The sequence below is a fragment of the Cyrtonyx montezumae genome, unplaced genomic scaffold, assembly GCF_038088225.1.
Source record: "Cyrtonyx montezumae isolate F1298 unplaced genomic scaffold, pur_monq_1.0 scaffold_10, whole genome shotgun sequence".
NCBI lineage: Eukaryota > Metazoa > Chordata > Aves > Galliformes > Odontophoridae > Cyrtonyx > Cyrtonyx montezumae.
In genome coordinates, this window is record NW_027071826.1 from 26,173,223 (window position 1) to 26,190,265 (window position 17,043).

Genomic DNA, 17,043 nt, shown 5'->3' on the forward strand with positions numbered 1-17,043 from the left:
CTGAAAAGAACTTGAATCTTCCTGTACACATAGACCAAGTACTTCAGCATTACCCTTTCATGACAATTTTCTGATAAGAAAAAGTTCGCATATGACTACAGTGGTGAAACTGTTCTTCTAGCACTCCAGAAATTGGCAGAATATAGTGTTACTTTATTTACCTGAAAGAAGAAAACAATTTTACTTTTCTAAAATACATTTCACATGGGTATCTCCTTACAAAATTGTTAAACAGTGCCATAAACATCACGCAGTACATACTGTTTTTCCTTCTTTGCTACCTTGAAAAGGTACAGATGTTAATACTTATTTTAAGTGCAAGTAGGAAAGCATTTCTATAATAAATCTGTTTACGTAGTATTTTCTTTTGTTTGCAATTTTATTTTTCATTCTTATCTGTCTCTTGTTCTGATGTGACTTATTTTAGAGATAAGCACAAGTGATGTAAGGCTAAACTTTGTATCTATTTCACGTACACCTCTAAGTGCAATTGCAAACCCTTCCATGCTTTCTTCTCTATTCTATTCTATTTCTTCCCTTTTCCCTGAGATTGATATTGTTTAACTGTTGTCAAGGAGAAAAAGGCCAAAAAAGACATTTGCAATTAAAGATAAGTCAAGAGAGGGATGGGTACAGCTGTTCTTTCCTTCTCTTGCAGCTTAGACTGGCTCAAACTCACTAATAGGCTTAGTCCAAACTTTGTGTCATAAACTTACTGAAAACTTTTGAAAAAAATTGTTTTAATGCACTGTTTTGTCACAGACTGTTTACATTTTTTAAATTATACCCTATAGTTTTCACCTGAAACTATTTTATCATTTTGTACACTGCTTGGAGTCCTCAAGATTTATAGGGTTTTTTTTTTTTTTTTTTTTTTTTTTTTTTTTTTTAATCCATTCCATCTGCTTCCTGCAGTATCTGTAATAAATAATACTTTCAAATCTTTGTACATTATGGGATTGAGCCAATTTTCTTTGTACTGCGTGTACCCAGCAAGTACAGCACTCATGGCTTTTAAAGAATAGATGAATTCATCTCATTTCATATCTGATTTGTTGCAGCAGATGGAAGAAGAAATAGAAAATTAAACATTGTTTTTATCATCAGGACATAGACTTTGAACAGAAGTACAAAATATTTGTATAAAACTGAAACTCTCATTGTGTAAATCTTAAAGTGCATTTTTAAGGATGATATCAGGATACTAGCTAGCTCTCATAGGCCATCCTGATACCATCTCTATTTACTTATGATAATTTGATGTGAAAGTTAACCAAGGTATTTTGTCTCTGATATTTTAACTTGAACATTTATCTAATTCTAATGCTCTTATGTTGATGTCGTTTCTTACAGTGGTATTGAAAACATCTGTTCTATTTTTAGGTCTCTCACAGTTTGAGTGATGCTGGATGTATCATTTGATTTTCCAAACCTCAGTACCATATATTTGAAAGAAAAGTCAATTTGAAGTTTTTAGTATTTTAATAAAAGATACTATAGAAGTATAGAGCTGTGTGTAGTGTAATAGGAAAATACATGCTGTGGTAATTCACAGTGAGAAAATATAAATAGCAGTTTAACCTTTTTCAACCTGCTGGATTGATCATTGATAAGTACAATAATTCTATTTACATCCTGAAGATGGGATGTGATTTCCACTCACAACAGTAATATGCTTTTTGGAAGAGACTTCAACTAAAAGATAGTGTTTTGTGGAGAAATTTGTACTGGATTCTAAAATTAGAAATTCATTGAAAAACACAAATATCATAAATTATGAATGTATTTTTCTAATTATGGTACCAGAACATTTTTTTCTTCACAAGTAGCTTTTGGTAGCCTCATCATAATATTTAAGGAAATAGACAAGTAATAGGCTCTGTAATTTGCATAGGTTTTACTGATTTTTTTCTGTAAGGCTCCGAAACTTACAGTATATTTTTGTTACCAACAGAAAAAATTTTCACAGAATTTCTCAGAATAGGAAAGTTTTCTCGGCACCTTTCATCAAGAACTTTGACATCTGATCTTAGCACCTACTCAGTATTTGTCGTTCTTTTGTAGACTATCCCAGTAATAATTTTAACTCCCCATTCAACACTGTGCATTGCACCGGTACTAAATGGACATGCCTACAGTAGTTGGAAAAACATTTGTCTTTGCAGTGTGAAAAATCTTTTAACATTCTGGATTTTTAGATTTTTTTATGGATTGTAAATTTGTACCTCCATCAGGTTAACTTTTTGTTAAATAAAATGACAGTTTCTTTTTCCATTATTTGTTGACTATGACACGCTGTGGACAGCAAGTAATGAGTAATGTTTGAGAAAGTGCTAGGGGGACTTATTCCCTTGTCCAAATGAGAAGATTCCAGTAAAAGTTTCAGTGCCTCAAAAGTAACATTTCCTGCTTCTGTTCAGCTGAAACTCTTCATTTCATTGCCAAACTAGAAGTGGAATTAACCTATTCTTCACAGACATTTTTTTCTGGTTCTCAGATTAATACATGACTTTTATCATATTTCTCTTGTTCTTGGACTGCTTTTTCACATTATTTTGCAGTCTCTGAGAACAGCTTTTGCTCACAATGTCTACTTAAATACTTATGGATTAAAGCATTTTTAGATACTATAAAGCTTTTAAAGTAATTTTGAAAAATCTTATATGCAAATCAGTATATTTTTGTTTTGCCTATTTTGTATTTTCCCCTTTGGACAACTACATAAGTAATTAGTAGTGTTCATATTTTTTTATATTGGTTTACTTGATTGCTTTCCTCATGCTCTCTCTCATGGAGCAAGTTTAGGGTTCACTGTTCAATGTTCCTTTCTGATTTTAGAGGAAGTGTTTTTAAAAGTATTCAGAAGACATGGGGAAAAATGTTGCGTTCTCATGCCTAAGACTCTGAACATCACTGACATATTATTCACTGGATGCCTTTGATGATCTGCTGATTGCATTCCTGTAGATCATAGCAGCTCTTATGGAGTTCAGAATGTGTATGATCTAGAGTTGCATGAGAATGTAGAAAGCATAGAATGTAGAAAGTTTAGATTACAAAGCTTACTGTCACACCAAGACAGATACTGACAACACAGAGTATGGAGTAGAAAAGTCAATACCACATTTTCCTGCTATCTCAGAATCAAGCAGGCATTGCTAGGTCTAGCCCTATTATGAAATCTCTGCATGAAAATAAGATCCTGCATTGAACATGTAAAGTATAGGAAATAAAAAATAATAGTAAAAATATCTATAATTTTTATTTTTTCTGTCTAAAACATCATTTTCCCAACTTGTTTGTAGGAATATTACAGCAATGCACTGCCCTTTCTTGCAGATAGAATCTGCCTTTTGTATGTTTTGAGAATTCAGCAGGCAGCGAGAGTCATAGATATATGTGAGATAAACACACCAATGGAAGTAGGCATTTTCCTGGTATAAATGAAAAAAAACCCTTTTTGTGTACGTGTCATAAAAACAATCTTGTTGATATATAGCGCTACAAATAGTGAAATGTTTTTTTCTTTTACAGCAGATAAGATGCATCTCTTGAGGCCTTTGTCTTTGGTATAGCATCTCAGACTTCAGATAGTCAATACCGGCTAACATGTTTTACCCTACAGTCAATACAGTATGCAACTTCGTCATATTCAGAACCAATATTTTCCCATAGTTTTGTCTCTTTAGTTCTTTTCACATGATTCTTTTTCTCTCTTTTCTTTTTCTTTTTTTTTTTTTTAATAATGTTTTCTGGCTTCCTGTTAGTACATCTAGATTTAGTAAGTTCCTCAGTTATTCTGAGCTTGCAGATAGTGAAGCAGTAGAAAAATATGACCATAGACTATCATAAACTTCCTCAGAAATGTCCAGGGACTGAATCCAGTGCTCTTCAATATCTCCGTGATGTAAATTTTGATTTTAGTATTTAGTAGATTGAGCATTTGAGGATATAGAGTAGGTTCTGGAAGTTTGTCCTTTTTCTTTCACTTGCTTCTCAAATGACATCTTAGCAAATGTAGTTTGCCAACGAGAGTATTTCTGTCCTTTATTATTCAGCAATTACAAGCATGTACATGAAAATTATTCTTTCAGTTGAAGATGGAGGATAATGTTTGGATTGACTTTAAATTTTTATTTCTTTAACTGCAACATGACTTATTTCATGTTTTGTAATACATGATATCCATGCATCCCTACCTCATTCTGGTTATTTTTATATTTCACTTAACCAAAATGGTAAATACAGTAAGAATATTTTAATCCGTTTCATTTAATTCTTATTAATTGGAAAAAATTTTGATGACAAATTAACAGCTGCTCCTTACCCATGATATACTGAAATGTAGTGTCCATTTAAGCCCCTTTTAGAAGTATTAGTGTTTTATGGAATAAAATATATTTATGGAATAGACTGAGCAGTGATAAATGACGTTCTTTAGTAACAAGTACTGAAGCAAAAAACCGTTCCTTGCACATCATATGTAAATGAATATTTATCTATAATTTAGTGATGTGAAATTAAGAAATCACTTTTAAAGATATACAGATCTTTGAAGTTGGTTGATGGTATTATATTTAAAATATTTAATAAATTAACTGTCTCTGTGTTGTCCCAAACCAGTATTATCTCACTCTGTTCTAAAAACAGGAAGATATGACATAATTAGCTCTTTGTTAAATAAATGTTAAAGTTATAATTCACTTATACTTGAGCACTTGAGAGGCTTAATTTATGTCAAAATTAATTATTAAGTTGTGCTACACTTCAGCTGAACACTCACAGTGAAGACTAATTGGCTGTATGTAGTGTGTATGTATACACTGATGTTTGGTTTTACTTAACGCTATTTCTAAGTATATTATAAGTTATACCTACCTTATATTAATAGCAACACGTGTGAATGAGGTTAATAAAAGAAGGATTACAACCTCACTGTGGTCAAATATATGTTTGGAAATTTGAATTTAAGATTTTAATTAAGTTGTACATATTTTAGTTAAAAATATATTAATGTAAATATATCTTCCAATTAAGAGTATATTAAGGAATCTAGTTACAAAACCGTTAGCTATGTAATATCTATAAAATTACAAATTTTGTTATGAATACAGATATTTCATAAATCTTATTGTACTGCATAGTGTATGTACTGTTCAATTATTCAAACTGCAATGTAATTATTTGAATATAATATGATAATTATGAGAATTTTTAAATTCATAAGCCATGTATTTGTTTAAATTTCTATTATATGTATTATTGTTTATCCTACTATATACACTACTATCACAGGAAGCTTTTCTTTTTGACCTGTCTGAATTTTGATGGACAGAAAAATGCTGAAAGTGAAATAATATGATATAAAACTGTCATTTAGGACATCTTAAAAAAATTGGTATTTTTAATAACACCAAAATTGTGTTAAAAATTAGAAAATAATAAAGGACTTTTTTAATTTGAAGTGTTTCTTTTTTAAACCACTGAAAATAATAAAATAAAACTAATTTCATAGTACATTAATAAAAAGTAATTCACGTTGTGTGCAGCTTTATATAAACTGAGATGATAAATAATTTTTAAAGTCTTACAAAATCAAAGGTGTTTAGAAAGTATATTGACTTTTTTAATTTATATTGGTAGGATTTTACAAAATTAAAAAAAAAGTAATTCGTGGAAACTGAAGAATATGTACATATTGTTCATAGTGGCTGAGGCAATAGTAGATGTGAGTACTTTTTCAGAGTACCTTTAAAAAGATGAAAAAGTTTTAAATCCAAATTTTGAATATGCATCTCCCAATTTATTCTTAGTAATATACTTTCCAAAGTTAATGCATACATAATTGCACACATATAATGTATATATAAAAATGTGTGATTTTTACATATAAGTATAGCTGTATGTACCATTTTTGCCCTACCACTTCATTCTGTTTAGGAGGTCTTTTTTTTTTGTTTTTTTTTGCCATGTGGATATTTACATCAACCAGTCAAAATTATGAACATGTGTAAGTTATCTATTTTCAAATGTTGCTTCTGTGTCACTTTCATAATGTGTAATTGAATCTCAGAAGTTGTTAATTGCTTTGGAGTTTAATCTCTTATTTAAGAGATATATCTCAACTGATGTTTAACTCCACAGATTTTTATTGAAGGAGAAATATAGTCAAGAGTATGAACATATGTAGACAATATGCTGTGCAAATATGTGATTTAATAATAAATGTATACAATTTTGCCCATTGAGCCTAATTTAATGTGAATCCAGGATCTTCCCTACACAATTCTACACCTTTATAACCTTTATTGATAAGCTAGGTTGACTTACCTAACTCTGGTTTCTCCTAGCACCTGTCAATCATTGTTTCTATTTACTCAAATAAGTTGTTAATTTAATTCATTTCCTCCACCTATTCCAGTATTCTTTTTCTCTTTCTTTTTCTTTCCCAGCAATTGTCACTGCTTCCCTGATGCCTGTCTTGGTTAAAAATGTTTAATTGAAAGACTCTAAGGGGTAAATCAGAATGTATATGTACATATAAATTAGTCATATACACACTGAATTACTGGGGTGAATGTGTTGTTATAAAACAGTATTTAACTTATCTGTAGGTATTGATATATCTCCCTGGACTAACAGCTTGATATGACCTTCTTCTGTTCTGTCTCTGATCCTTGTAGAGACATACATCAGCCTTAGAGACAAAAGTTCTGTAGTAGATTCTCAGAAGACTATCAGCATTACAAGGCTATGCACTACTATATAGTACAGTAATGAAGCTGTTCTTTTTGTAATAAAAGTTTCTGGTAAATAATATTTTTATGACCCGGAGAAATATGATTTTTAGCATTCTTTTAAATGTTCTTTACTTTCTCATTTGAAAGCAATTCTCAAATGACATGTTTGAGATTGCCTTCCTGAGAAATTAATTGAGTAGCTCTTGCTATACAAAATCATTATTTTAGTAGTTAGTAGTCAGTACAGAAGGGATCAAGTTGTTGCTAGTTATCTGTTGCAATACTGGGTGTGCAGGGTAGACAGTAAAATGAGTAAGATCTGGCCACTAAAGCCACAAAGAATTGTTCACCTAGGAACACCAGATGCACTTTGTCTAGGCTGAATTTCTTGCTTTTTCAACCCTTTCACTCTGAAAAGCAGTGAAACTAGACAGAACAATCTGCAAATCATAGAGCCTCCTGTTTTCACTGAGCTGAGTCATTTATGGGATGTCTGCCATTACTTTAATGCACATGTCCCCTTCTTTCTTTTTCTAAAAATTGATAGTTACACCAGGGTCTAAATTAAGAATAATGTAAAAAGCTATGTCAGAGGGTATTATTAATTTGTTTTATGGCCCACAAAAATGTATGGGTATTCATTTGGTTATAGTAGATTCCTTTTCTATCACTTACATTGGATGGTATTTGCAACGTTCATTACATATGTAGCAAGTAATTTATTATTCCATTCTTGCATATTGATTGGTGATGCTATAAGATTTATCCTTCATCTTACTTTTCAATGTTGTTATCCGTGAAACAAGAGCATGTGCAAAACGGGTGTAAAGTTAGGTCAGGATATATCATTAAAAGTGTCCTGTTGTGTCTCTTCTTACCTCTGTATGTGTAACTATAGACTGAAGAAAGAATCTCACTTAGCTGAAAGCCATACAGTGTATATTCATTCATACTGTTAAGGGCAGATATTAGTAATGAACTGTTCTTTTCTTCCACACTATTGTAATGCAGAAGTCTTCCATTTGTTTATATTTATGAGCACACTTATGTCTGACATCACTGCAGCTCTGAGATTCTAAGGTATGACAAATAGTAGGGATGGTTTCATTCACTTTGACTGTATAGAGTAATAATATGAGCATTCCTTCCATATGGATTCATTTGCTTATCTTTTTTTCCTTATTGTTCCTTAGAACCAACTGAATTGTGAACAAATGGTTTAAAAAGACACTGCTGAGTATGTAGCTTCTGTGTTCCCAAAATCTGCTGGAACTGCTGGCTAAATTTGATAGGGTGGTTTAAAGAAAAGTCACCAAGTATTATGGAACCATATGGAGAAGTATAGATTTAGTATATAAATATATTTAGAAATATATATATTAGTCATTTTCAGGAGGTTAGGGATTTATTCCATGAATTTACAATTGATGTTTTACAGCAACTCTTTTTTGCAATTTTTTTTTTGCATTGTCTTATATATGTGTAATTATGAAGTATTTTATTTTTTAGACTATTCCTAGTTCGATTTTTATACATTTCATCCTCCCTTCAAAAAACATTCAGCTCAAACTCCTTAGTATATTTTTATGTCTTAAGGAAAATGTATGATTACTACATCAAATAAAGATTTCATGAGAAAATTTGAATTTATATGGCTCTTAAGAAAACGTTTTGTCTTTAAAGATCAGTATCTAGGCATGAAAAGGTACTCTTGAACTCTTCTTTATCATATTAGTTTACATGAAGACCTTTGAGAAAGAATAAGTTTTTACACAGTGATTATACCCCTGATGAGTGATTCACAAATTCTTTGTTAAACCCTTCTTAAGGGTACATTCAAGATAAAGTACATGGACATAATCCAAAACTGGCCAAGTATATGATCACTTCTTCACATGAGTTCCTGAATATATGAATATTCTTTTGAGTTGCCTAAGTAACGTGTTTGGCTATTGGATTTGCCAAACATGCGAGCATCTTTATTGCATTACGATGCCTAAATAAGCATTTAGGAGTCTGTATGAATCCTTCTTTTCCATGTCATAGAATTGAAAGGATTTTGGTGTAGCATAGACTCCCGCAAATGGTGTAATGTTGAAAAAAACATAAATTTTCTGTTTTGTTGAATGAATATGTAGTATATTTTTGTAAAAATCAGCTTTGATGAAGATGACCTGAAAGCATCTTAGAAGTATTAGCATCCTTACATCATGTCTAGTTAATGTTAAATGCATAATTTCAGAAATTGGTTTTGACCGTTCTTACCTCAAATCCTGGAATGTGATTTTGATTTTAAATTTGGATTTAAATCCTAAATAAATTTGGGAATCTGGTCAACAATAACTGACAAGTCCTTATTGTTTATGTATTTTTCTTCTTTTGTGTAAAGATTTTCCATGAAAGCAGTCTACGGTGCTTCTTTAAACAATGATTTAATAACCTTGAGAAGCCATGGTAACATTATAGTTTTTGTGACTGGGAAAGCATAAAAAAGGAAAGATCACCTGTGCCCCAAATTCAGTCATGAAAATCATTTCCTTTAGCAATCTGGAGTAGGTTTTATCAGTTTTTAGGGTAGATCTCGTTTAATGTAAAACAGTAGAGTTTCCTTGATGCCAACGGAGAAATGAATTTGTTTTTAAAACAATGTACATTTATCTACGTTTTTGTTTTGTTTTATTTTAAGCAAACCATCTTTGTGTTATGGAATGTTAGCAGGTGTTCACAGAACACCACACAACAAATAGGAGAGAAAAAGAAATTAAACAAAAAAAATTACAGGAAGACTTTAGGGGAGGCATAGATCTATTTTAATTTTAACTGCAGAACAGGCTTAACATTCTGTTGCCACTGAAAATGCCATGCAAATGTTACTGGACAGAATAATTAGTAATCCTGCTTTCTGTCTTCTTAAAAGATGTTTCATCTGAATAATATATATATCTTATTTTCCTGTCTTTGTCATACTCTGCAATTGAGTAAAAATTTATTATTTTTGTTCTTATATAATTCAGTATGTAACCATCTTATTTTTTTCTTTTTTTAATTATAAAAAAGTGATAAGTATAAATGAAACTACTCAAAATGCATTGCACTTCCCTGAAAATGTAATTTGAAACTCATGAAATATTAATGCATGAAATATAGGGAGTTGTTTTTATGTTATAATCGAAAAAAAAAAAGGTTCCTTCTCTGTGTTATTAAAACTATACATCATATAGAATTCATGGAAAATTCAGTTTCTTCCATTCAAATACTTCCAAAATTTGTTTTCATGAGAGTAATAAAGTAGTCATAGAATTGTGTCTGTAAATTTTAAATAGTTCCTCGAGGATTAAGTAATCTCATAAAATGAATCACCTGTATAAATAGCAGTTTTAATATTTAGTCACTGCATATACAACTTGCATGTGTACAAATTTAGTAGAAACTGCATTTGAGAAGAGATGGCCTTTCCATTTATGTGTTAGAGCACAACAGTGAAAGAACTGCAACTGAATCAGAAGCCAGATAATTTGTTGTTTGTTTAAACATGATTTCTTAATTTCTTGCTGTGAGTTGTTTGCATTCCAAATTACATAGTACAAATTGTCATTCTTGTATTTTGAAATGGGCAGTAGCATGACTACATTGTATCTAAGAGAATAAAAAAGTACTTCTTTTTTGCTGCAATGAAGAATCAAGATTTATTATAAAATACTAATTTAAAAAGTTAAAAGAAAAAGATAAAGGAATAATGTTTGCAAAACAAATAAATGTAATATTTTTTCATGTACTAATTCATTCTCCAGTTTGGTTCCAAAGTTTTAAGCATTTTGATTATAAATAGAAATAATTATGAGTGTTTAAGCTGAAATTGGTTTTGTATTATATGATAGTAACTAGGACTAAAGTATAACATTGTACAGTGCAGCTCTCAAAGTAAGCACTGGTGATAAATAGTAGAGAGGGAATCAGACCCTCCAAATTCCTGCTCCAAATTAGGGGCACGTACAAATACAGATTTTAGATGCACTGTTATTCTAGCTTTTTATGTTTTTAACTTGGGTAGGACCTGTCTTGCTTCAGTAAATGTTTCTTTCAAAGGACCAGGTAGCTGTCTTGTGATGTCATCACTAGCTGGTTTGATGAGGGGAGAGCAGTGGATGTTGTGTACCTTGACTTCAGCAAGGCATTTGACACCATCTGCCACAGCAGTATGACCTGGAAAGACTGAAGTGTTGGGCAGGGAAGAACCTGATGAGGATCAGCAAGAGCAAGTGTAGAGTCTTGCACCTGGGGAGGAATAACCATACGCATCAGTATAGGTTAGGGGATGACATGCTGGCAAGAATCCCTGTGGAGTAGGTCCTGGGTGTTCTTGTGGAGGACAGGTTGGCCATAAGTCAGCAGTGTGCTCTTGTGAGCAAGATGGCTAAAGGTATCCTGGGATGCATTAAAATTAGCGTGGCCAGTACGTCAAGGGAGATGATTTCTCCTACTCTGGTCTGGTGAGGCTACATTAAGAATACAGTTTCCAGTTCTGGGCTTCTCTGTTCAAAAAAGCAAGAGATCTCCCAGGAGTCCAGCTGAGGGCCAGAAAGATGATTAAGGGCCTGGAGCATCTACTGTACAAGGAAAGAATGAATGACCTCTGTCTGTTCAGCCTGGGTAAAAGAAGACTGAGAGGGGTTCTGATAAATGTATATACATTTCCTTGAGGAGGTGGGGTGCAAATGGATGAAGTGAGGCTCTTCTTAGTGGTGCATAGCAATAAGACAAGGAGTAATGGCCTAAAACTTGAACTTAATTCTGTTATTGTGTGACTGATTTAAACGAATTTGGAAGAGTTACTAGTTATGAAGACAGTAATACCAAAAATAAGCAAATAGAGAAAAGAAAATGAAACTTATCTTGCAGTAATTTCAGGTAAAACATATTCAGAAAATAGTGTAAGTATATTTACTTACTGTTATGAGAAGAAAATCTCAAGAACAGAAACTTGAATAGAGATGTGTATTGTGTACTAAGGTACAAAGTATCATCTAATTTCTTCCTATAATCCAATTAGTCTTCTTCACAGAATCTTTTTGTAGTTGCCTTTGCCCCACCTCCAAAGGCTGTGAGAAGAGAGAATCTGAACAGATTCTATATCTTCAGAATAAGATGGTAAACAAAAGTGCAGGGTCTGGGGAAGTCGCTGTAGGCACTTGGAAATGTTTGTGCAAGGGGAGCGATAATGAGTATGGGGGAGAAAGAACATGAGGATGTGGATAGTAATGCAGGTGTAGGAATGTATTGCAGGACTTGCAATGCCAGGAACATGTGTAACAGGGGGTTATGCAAATGGGCTGTCAATAAAAGAAGTATTAGGGAATTAGCTGATGCACCATTCAAGAGTCTAGGATTTTTGCAGTGTGAAATGGTGATGTTGAGTTAAAGCAAATTGTGTCTTCAGGACATAAAGACTGAGATCCTTCAACTACCAAGGATCTTCCTCTGTGTGCAGAATTTCATCAGGTCTCTGCTGACTAAACTATTCTCAGGCTTGAGCCCTTCAGAAGCACCACAGTTTCTTGGACAGTTGTGCTTTTGTGAAGACTTTTTAAATACAGTGGTGTGTTAAACATTGCAGTGAAGTTACTTAGTATTGTTAAATCCATTTTCATAGAAGTAGTATTAAATTCAGAGCCTGATTCTGATGTTACATAGAAAGGATGAAGGTGATGCCAGTGGAAGTAATTAATTTACTCTCTGAAAAAAAGCAATTGCCATGATTACTATTTTTTTTCCTAGTATCTATTTAATATGAGATGAAGGCTGAGTTCCTTGCACCCCTATACTCCACCTCACAGCATTCAAAAAACAACAACAACAACGAAACAACCAAGTTACCTATGCATTTTAAACTTGTTTATTATTGCTTTGGCTACTTAATCTCCTTTTTGCAGTATAAATTTCAATATAGCCAGGAGCATAGACATGAATCTATAGAAACCTAACCTTCCTGAGTACTCAAACATGCCTGCTCAGAGCACATAGTTTGGATGTTATTTGAATTATTCATTTCTGTATCCAAATCACTTTCTGAACTTATCTATAAAAAGACAGCAAGAATACTGCCTGATTTCCCTGCCAGACAGAGAGTACAGTATTTATGTACTGATGATGGTACAGATAACAAAAATCAAATAGATCATTTAGCTTTTCAATTTCTGTTTAAAAAATAGGAGTTGGGACCAAGAATGTTATTGTTCATTCCTGATATAGTATGGAACACAACCAGTGATTGTCCTAAAGAATTGATATTCCAATATGCAAATCGTGGAAATTCAAGTGAATATGGGAAACAGAAAATTATGAATTATCAAGATTAATATGACCTAAGTAGAAAATCTAAGTATGTTTCACTTTTTTAACATAATTATCTCAATTTATATCAATTTATATCAATTATATCAAATTATATTTTCAAGAAATTGTTACAAATACCCACATTGAGTGTTTGGATGATGCAAATGTTGCCAGGTACTTCAGCAAGAGAAGGATTTCACTTACTGCTTTAAACAAAATGCATAATTTTGCATTTGTGTTCTGTTAAAAGTGAATTTTAATTGTAGCATATTTTCTGCGATGTCTTAGTATAATGTAGATATGTTGTGCATATTATTTAATTTTTAGATACCTGTAAGTTTTTAAAGTTTGTGGTATATGTTAATTGGTTTAATATCCACTCTCATAAGGTTTGCATTTGAAAGCATATTAGTGGGATATTCTTATAATAAAGCAGTTCAGAAGCGTTGCTAGCTAAAACACACAGAGTCTAATGTTCCTAGAATTGTAGTTCAGAATTTTTATTTCTCAGAAGCAGAAAAAAAATTGTATTATATACATCCAGTAAAGACAAGATTTATTTTCTGAAACTTAACATCAATGTTTATCTTCTCTATGACTAGGCAGATAATTCTGTTGAACCACCAGAGCTTTTAGCAATGAACCAAATGAAGTTTTATGATATAAGCCAGAATGTGATAATTTCTTATTGAGAAAACCTTTATTATTATTATTTTGAATTAAGAGTTATTCCTTCATTTCATATCTGAAGTAAAACACCATAATGTTGGACTACACCAGAATTTTAGAGTAATCTCAGCCATATTACAGTGACCTAGGTTTTCATACAGGTAACATACACAGCTATGGTATTGTGTGTCCTACATTGCTGTCCTAAAATTATCCAGTTTACTTCTGTAATGATATGTCTGGTTATGAGATTATCTGTCTCTAGAGCTTTGCACTGGTGGTATTGTGAAGTCTAGTGTCAGCCCAGTTCATGTCAGATTTCAGATTTCTGAAGCTTGAGATTGAAAACAGCAATTGCAGACTTTTTCAAAATGGAACATAATGGCATGTAGTCCTTCAGATTTTTTTGTTTGTTTGTTTGCTTTAGTTTTGTTATTTGCTTTGTTTTATTTTTAATTTCTTTGTTATTGCTAGGAAGATATTCTAGTTCTTTAAGGATATTTTTATACGAGTGAAAGTTAAAATCAAGGTGTTTTCTTTTAACTAACTTTAATGTCAAGACCAGTTAAAAAATTGCAAATAGTAGTGCATCTGTGGTGGCTCAGTCTAGTTTTTTCATCAAAATTTTAAAAATAATTTCGTTCAAAATGCAAGTATAATTATTAGGGCACTCACTATGTAGATATCCTAATAGTAAAAAAAAAAATTAAACAACACCTCCAGGACTCTTGACAAATAAAGCAGTAACTCGAGTCCTCTCAAACGACACAACTTGATTCACATTCCCAGCTTCAGTAAGGTAAAGATGTGTGAATGAGTTCAGGTAGTTTTTTCTGCTGGTTTTGTTAAGAATATGGATTTTCTTTTTCCTTCTTTTCTGAATCCATTTTTTTTCATGCCTTCTTATTTTCTTACATTCTTCTGCACTTACGGGAGCACTTATGCCTAACTTAATCAAAACTTTGCACATTAGTTATTAAACCTAGCAGTTGTCAAAATCTCCCAATGAAATTCTTAGTATGTCCTAAGACAAAGGAGTCAGTTAAACTGAATACTTGATAAAAATATCAACATTCATTATATTTAAAAATGCATATTCACAAACTCTGAGATGTTTTCTATAGGATTATGTAGCTCATGGATTGGCTAATTTTTTTTTTTTTTTTGAGACCATACTTTTATGTTACCTTGAGAATAAGACTGCACCTAATATTTTTTATTTATACCTTAGAATATTTTTGTTACAATATCTGGGAACTTGAATAAAAGTTCAAGGTTTAATATACAGTACAAAAAAAAAAAAAATCAGTGCAGAATGCAATGTGGTATATTAAAATTTTTAAGATACATGCTATGCAAGTGAAACATACAAATGTTTTTTAGCTTCATAGTGTACTGGACTTCAAAGACTTGATTTTAATGCTGTTATAATTACTGGAAATATCTAAAACTGATAAGATTAGAAAAAGCTTATTTCTAGGGCATGCATTTTTATTTCTAGTTATCTTGATTTCATAACAAGCTTGAATTTCTAATGAAGTAACATTGCTAATACATTTTTGGTTGTATTTTTAATTGTCTTATTGCTGAGATTTTAGATGACATTTTGGTGATAAAACTGACAATTTCGTAAGTGTTATTCCTACATACATACTCCACAAAACCTGGATGAATGGTTATCAGTAGGTTACTGAAAATGTATTTTTGTAAAGGTAATACTTCATATTAATGAATATTATGGATCATATGGTACCTTAAACATTAAAATTATAAGACTGATTTGTGGATATATATTGAAAAAAACAGCTAAGAATAGTAAGTATAAGCACTGAATTTTTATCATGGGTGTCATTCTTCACTCATATCAGTAAGTCAGTGAAGAATACGTTTATTGACATTAATAAAATCTATTTAAATAGGAAGAACATTACGATTAATAGGCAAATCCCCTTTGTTTGAAAACATCTGGGTATACATTTTAAGATGGACAAGCACCATATATATATATATATATTATTTTTTTTTTCAAGATCTTCAGCATTTAGATACACTCTCCTACTTTTCTTCATAGGCTGGATAACAGTAAGGTGTATCAAATAATGAATTTGTGCATTCTGATGTGGGTGACAGGTGGAACAATCAAGATCATGTCCAGTTCAGGATCCAGTTCATTTTATCTGTCCACACTATGCTCTACTTGCTTTCGCAAAGTGTTTTTCTAATTATTACTATGTTATTATAGATCTTTTAAAGGAAGCTAATGAATGTGAAACACATTTTGCCTTAGAATTTGCTTTGCAACTTTAGCCTGGAAAGTGAGGAATCCGATGAAAACACTCACCTTGAAACAATTTACAATAATCTTTTCATATGAAAATAATACCTGCATTTGTTTAATCTTTTATCTGAAACGTACCGTGCTGAAAGCAGTATATTCTGTAGAACAATTAATGGTTTTCCTGTTATTCTCTTTAATTCTTTGTATTGTACATTTGAAAGAGATGCAGAGCATTAAAAAACCTGATAAGCTGTATTTAATTTTATTTTTTAATCTTTTTCTTTAAAAACATATTAACTAATTTGCTTCATTTTTTCCTTCCTTTTATAGGGTAGCAAAATATTATAGTGTTCATGCACAAAGCAGAAGTATTATTTATATATATTTTTTTTAATTACAGGTAAAGATTATAGTTCCCAACAGCACAGCAGGTCTGATAATAGGGAAGGGAGGTGCTACAGTGAAGGCTATAATGGAGCAGTCAGGGGCTTGGGTGCAGCTTTCCCAGAAACCTGATGGGATCAACTTGCAAGAGAGGGTTGTCACTGTGAGTGGAGAACCTGAACAAAACCGAAAAGCTGTCGAACTTATCATCCAGAAGATACAAGAGGATCCACAGAGTGGCAGCTGTCTCAATATCAGTTATGCCAATGTCACAGGTCCAGTGGCCAATTCCAATCCAACCGGATCTCCTTATGCAAACACTGCTGAAGTGTTACCAACTGCTGCAGCTGCTGCAGGGCTATTAGGACATGCTAACCTTGCTGGAGTGGCAGCCTTTCCAGCAGTTTTATCTGGCTTTACAGGCAATGACCTGGTGGCCATCACCTCTGCACTTAATACGTTAGCCAGCTATGGATATAATCTCAATACTTTAGGTTTAGGCCTAAGTCAGGCAGCAGCTACAGGGGCTTTGGCTGCAGCAGCTGCCAGTGCCAACCCAGCAGCAGCAGCAGCCAATTTGTTGGCCACCTATGCGAGTGAAGCCTCAGCCAGTGGCAGCACTGCTGGTGGTACGGCGGG

At 32.3% G+C, this 17,043-nt stretch overlaps 1 protein-coding gene across 4 annotated transcripts in view; it reads left to right on the forward strand.

Annotated features, from left to right (window-relative positions):
- The window catches only part of NOVA1 (NOVA alternative splicing regulator 1), a 132,863-nt gene that overhangs the window by 113,293 nt on the left and 2,527 nt on the right, over positions 1–17,043 (forward strand). Inside the window, exon 5 of one of the 4 annotated variants that reach the window (XM_065753761.1) lies at positions 16,421–17,043. This exon is cut by the window's right edge and continues 2,527 nt beyond it. In XM_065753761.1, coding sequence (XP_065609833.1) covers positions 16,421–17,043 — 623 coding nt within the window. Of the gene's footprint in view, positions 1–1,061; positions 1,116–8,569; positions 9,378–16,420 lie in introns of those variants that run through there. The other 3 variants (XM_065753762.1, XM_065753768.1, XM_065753763.1) reach the window with 3 other exon arrangements.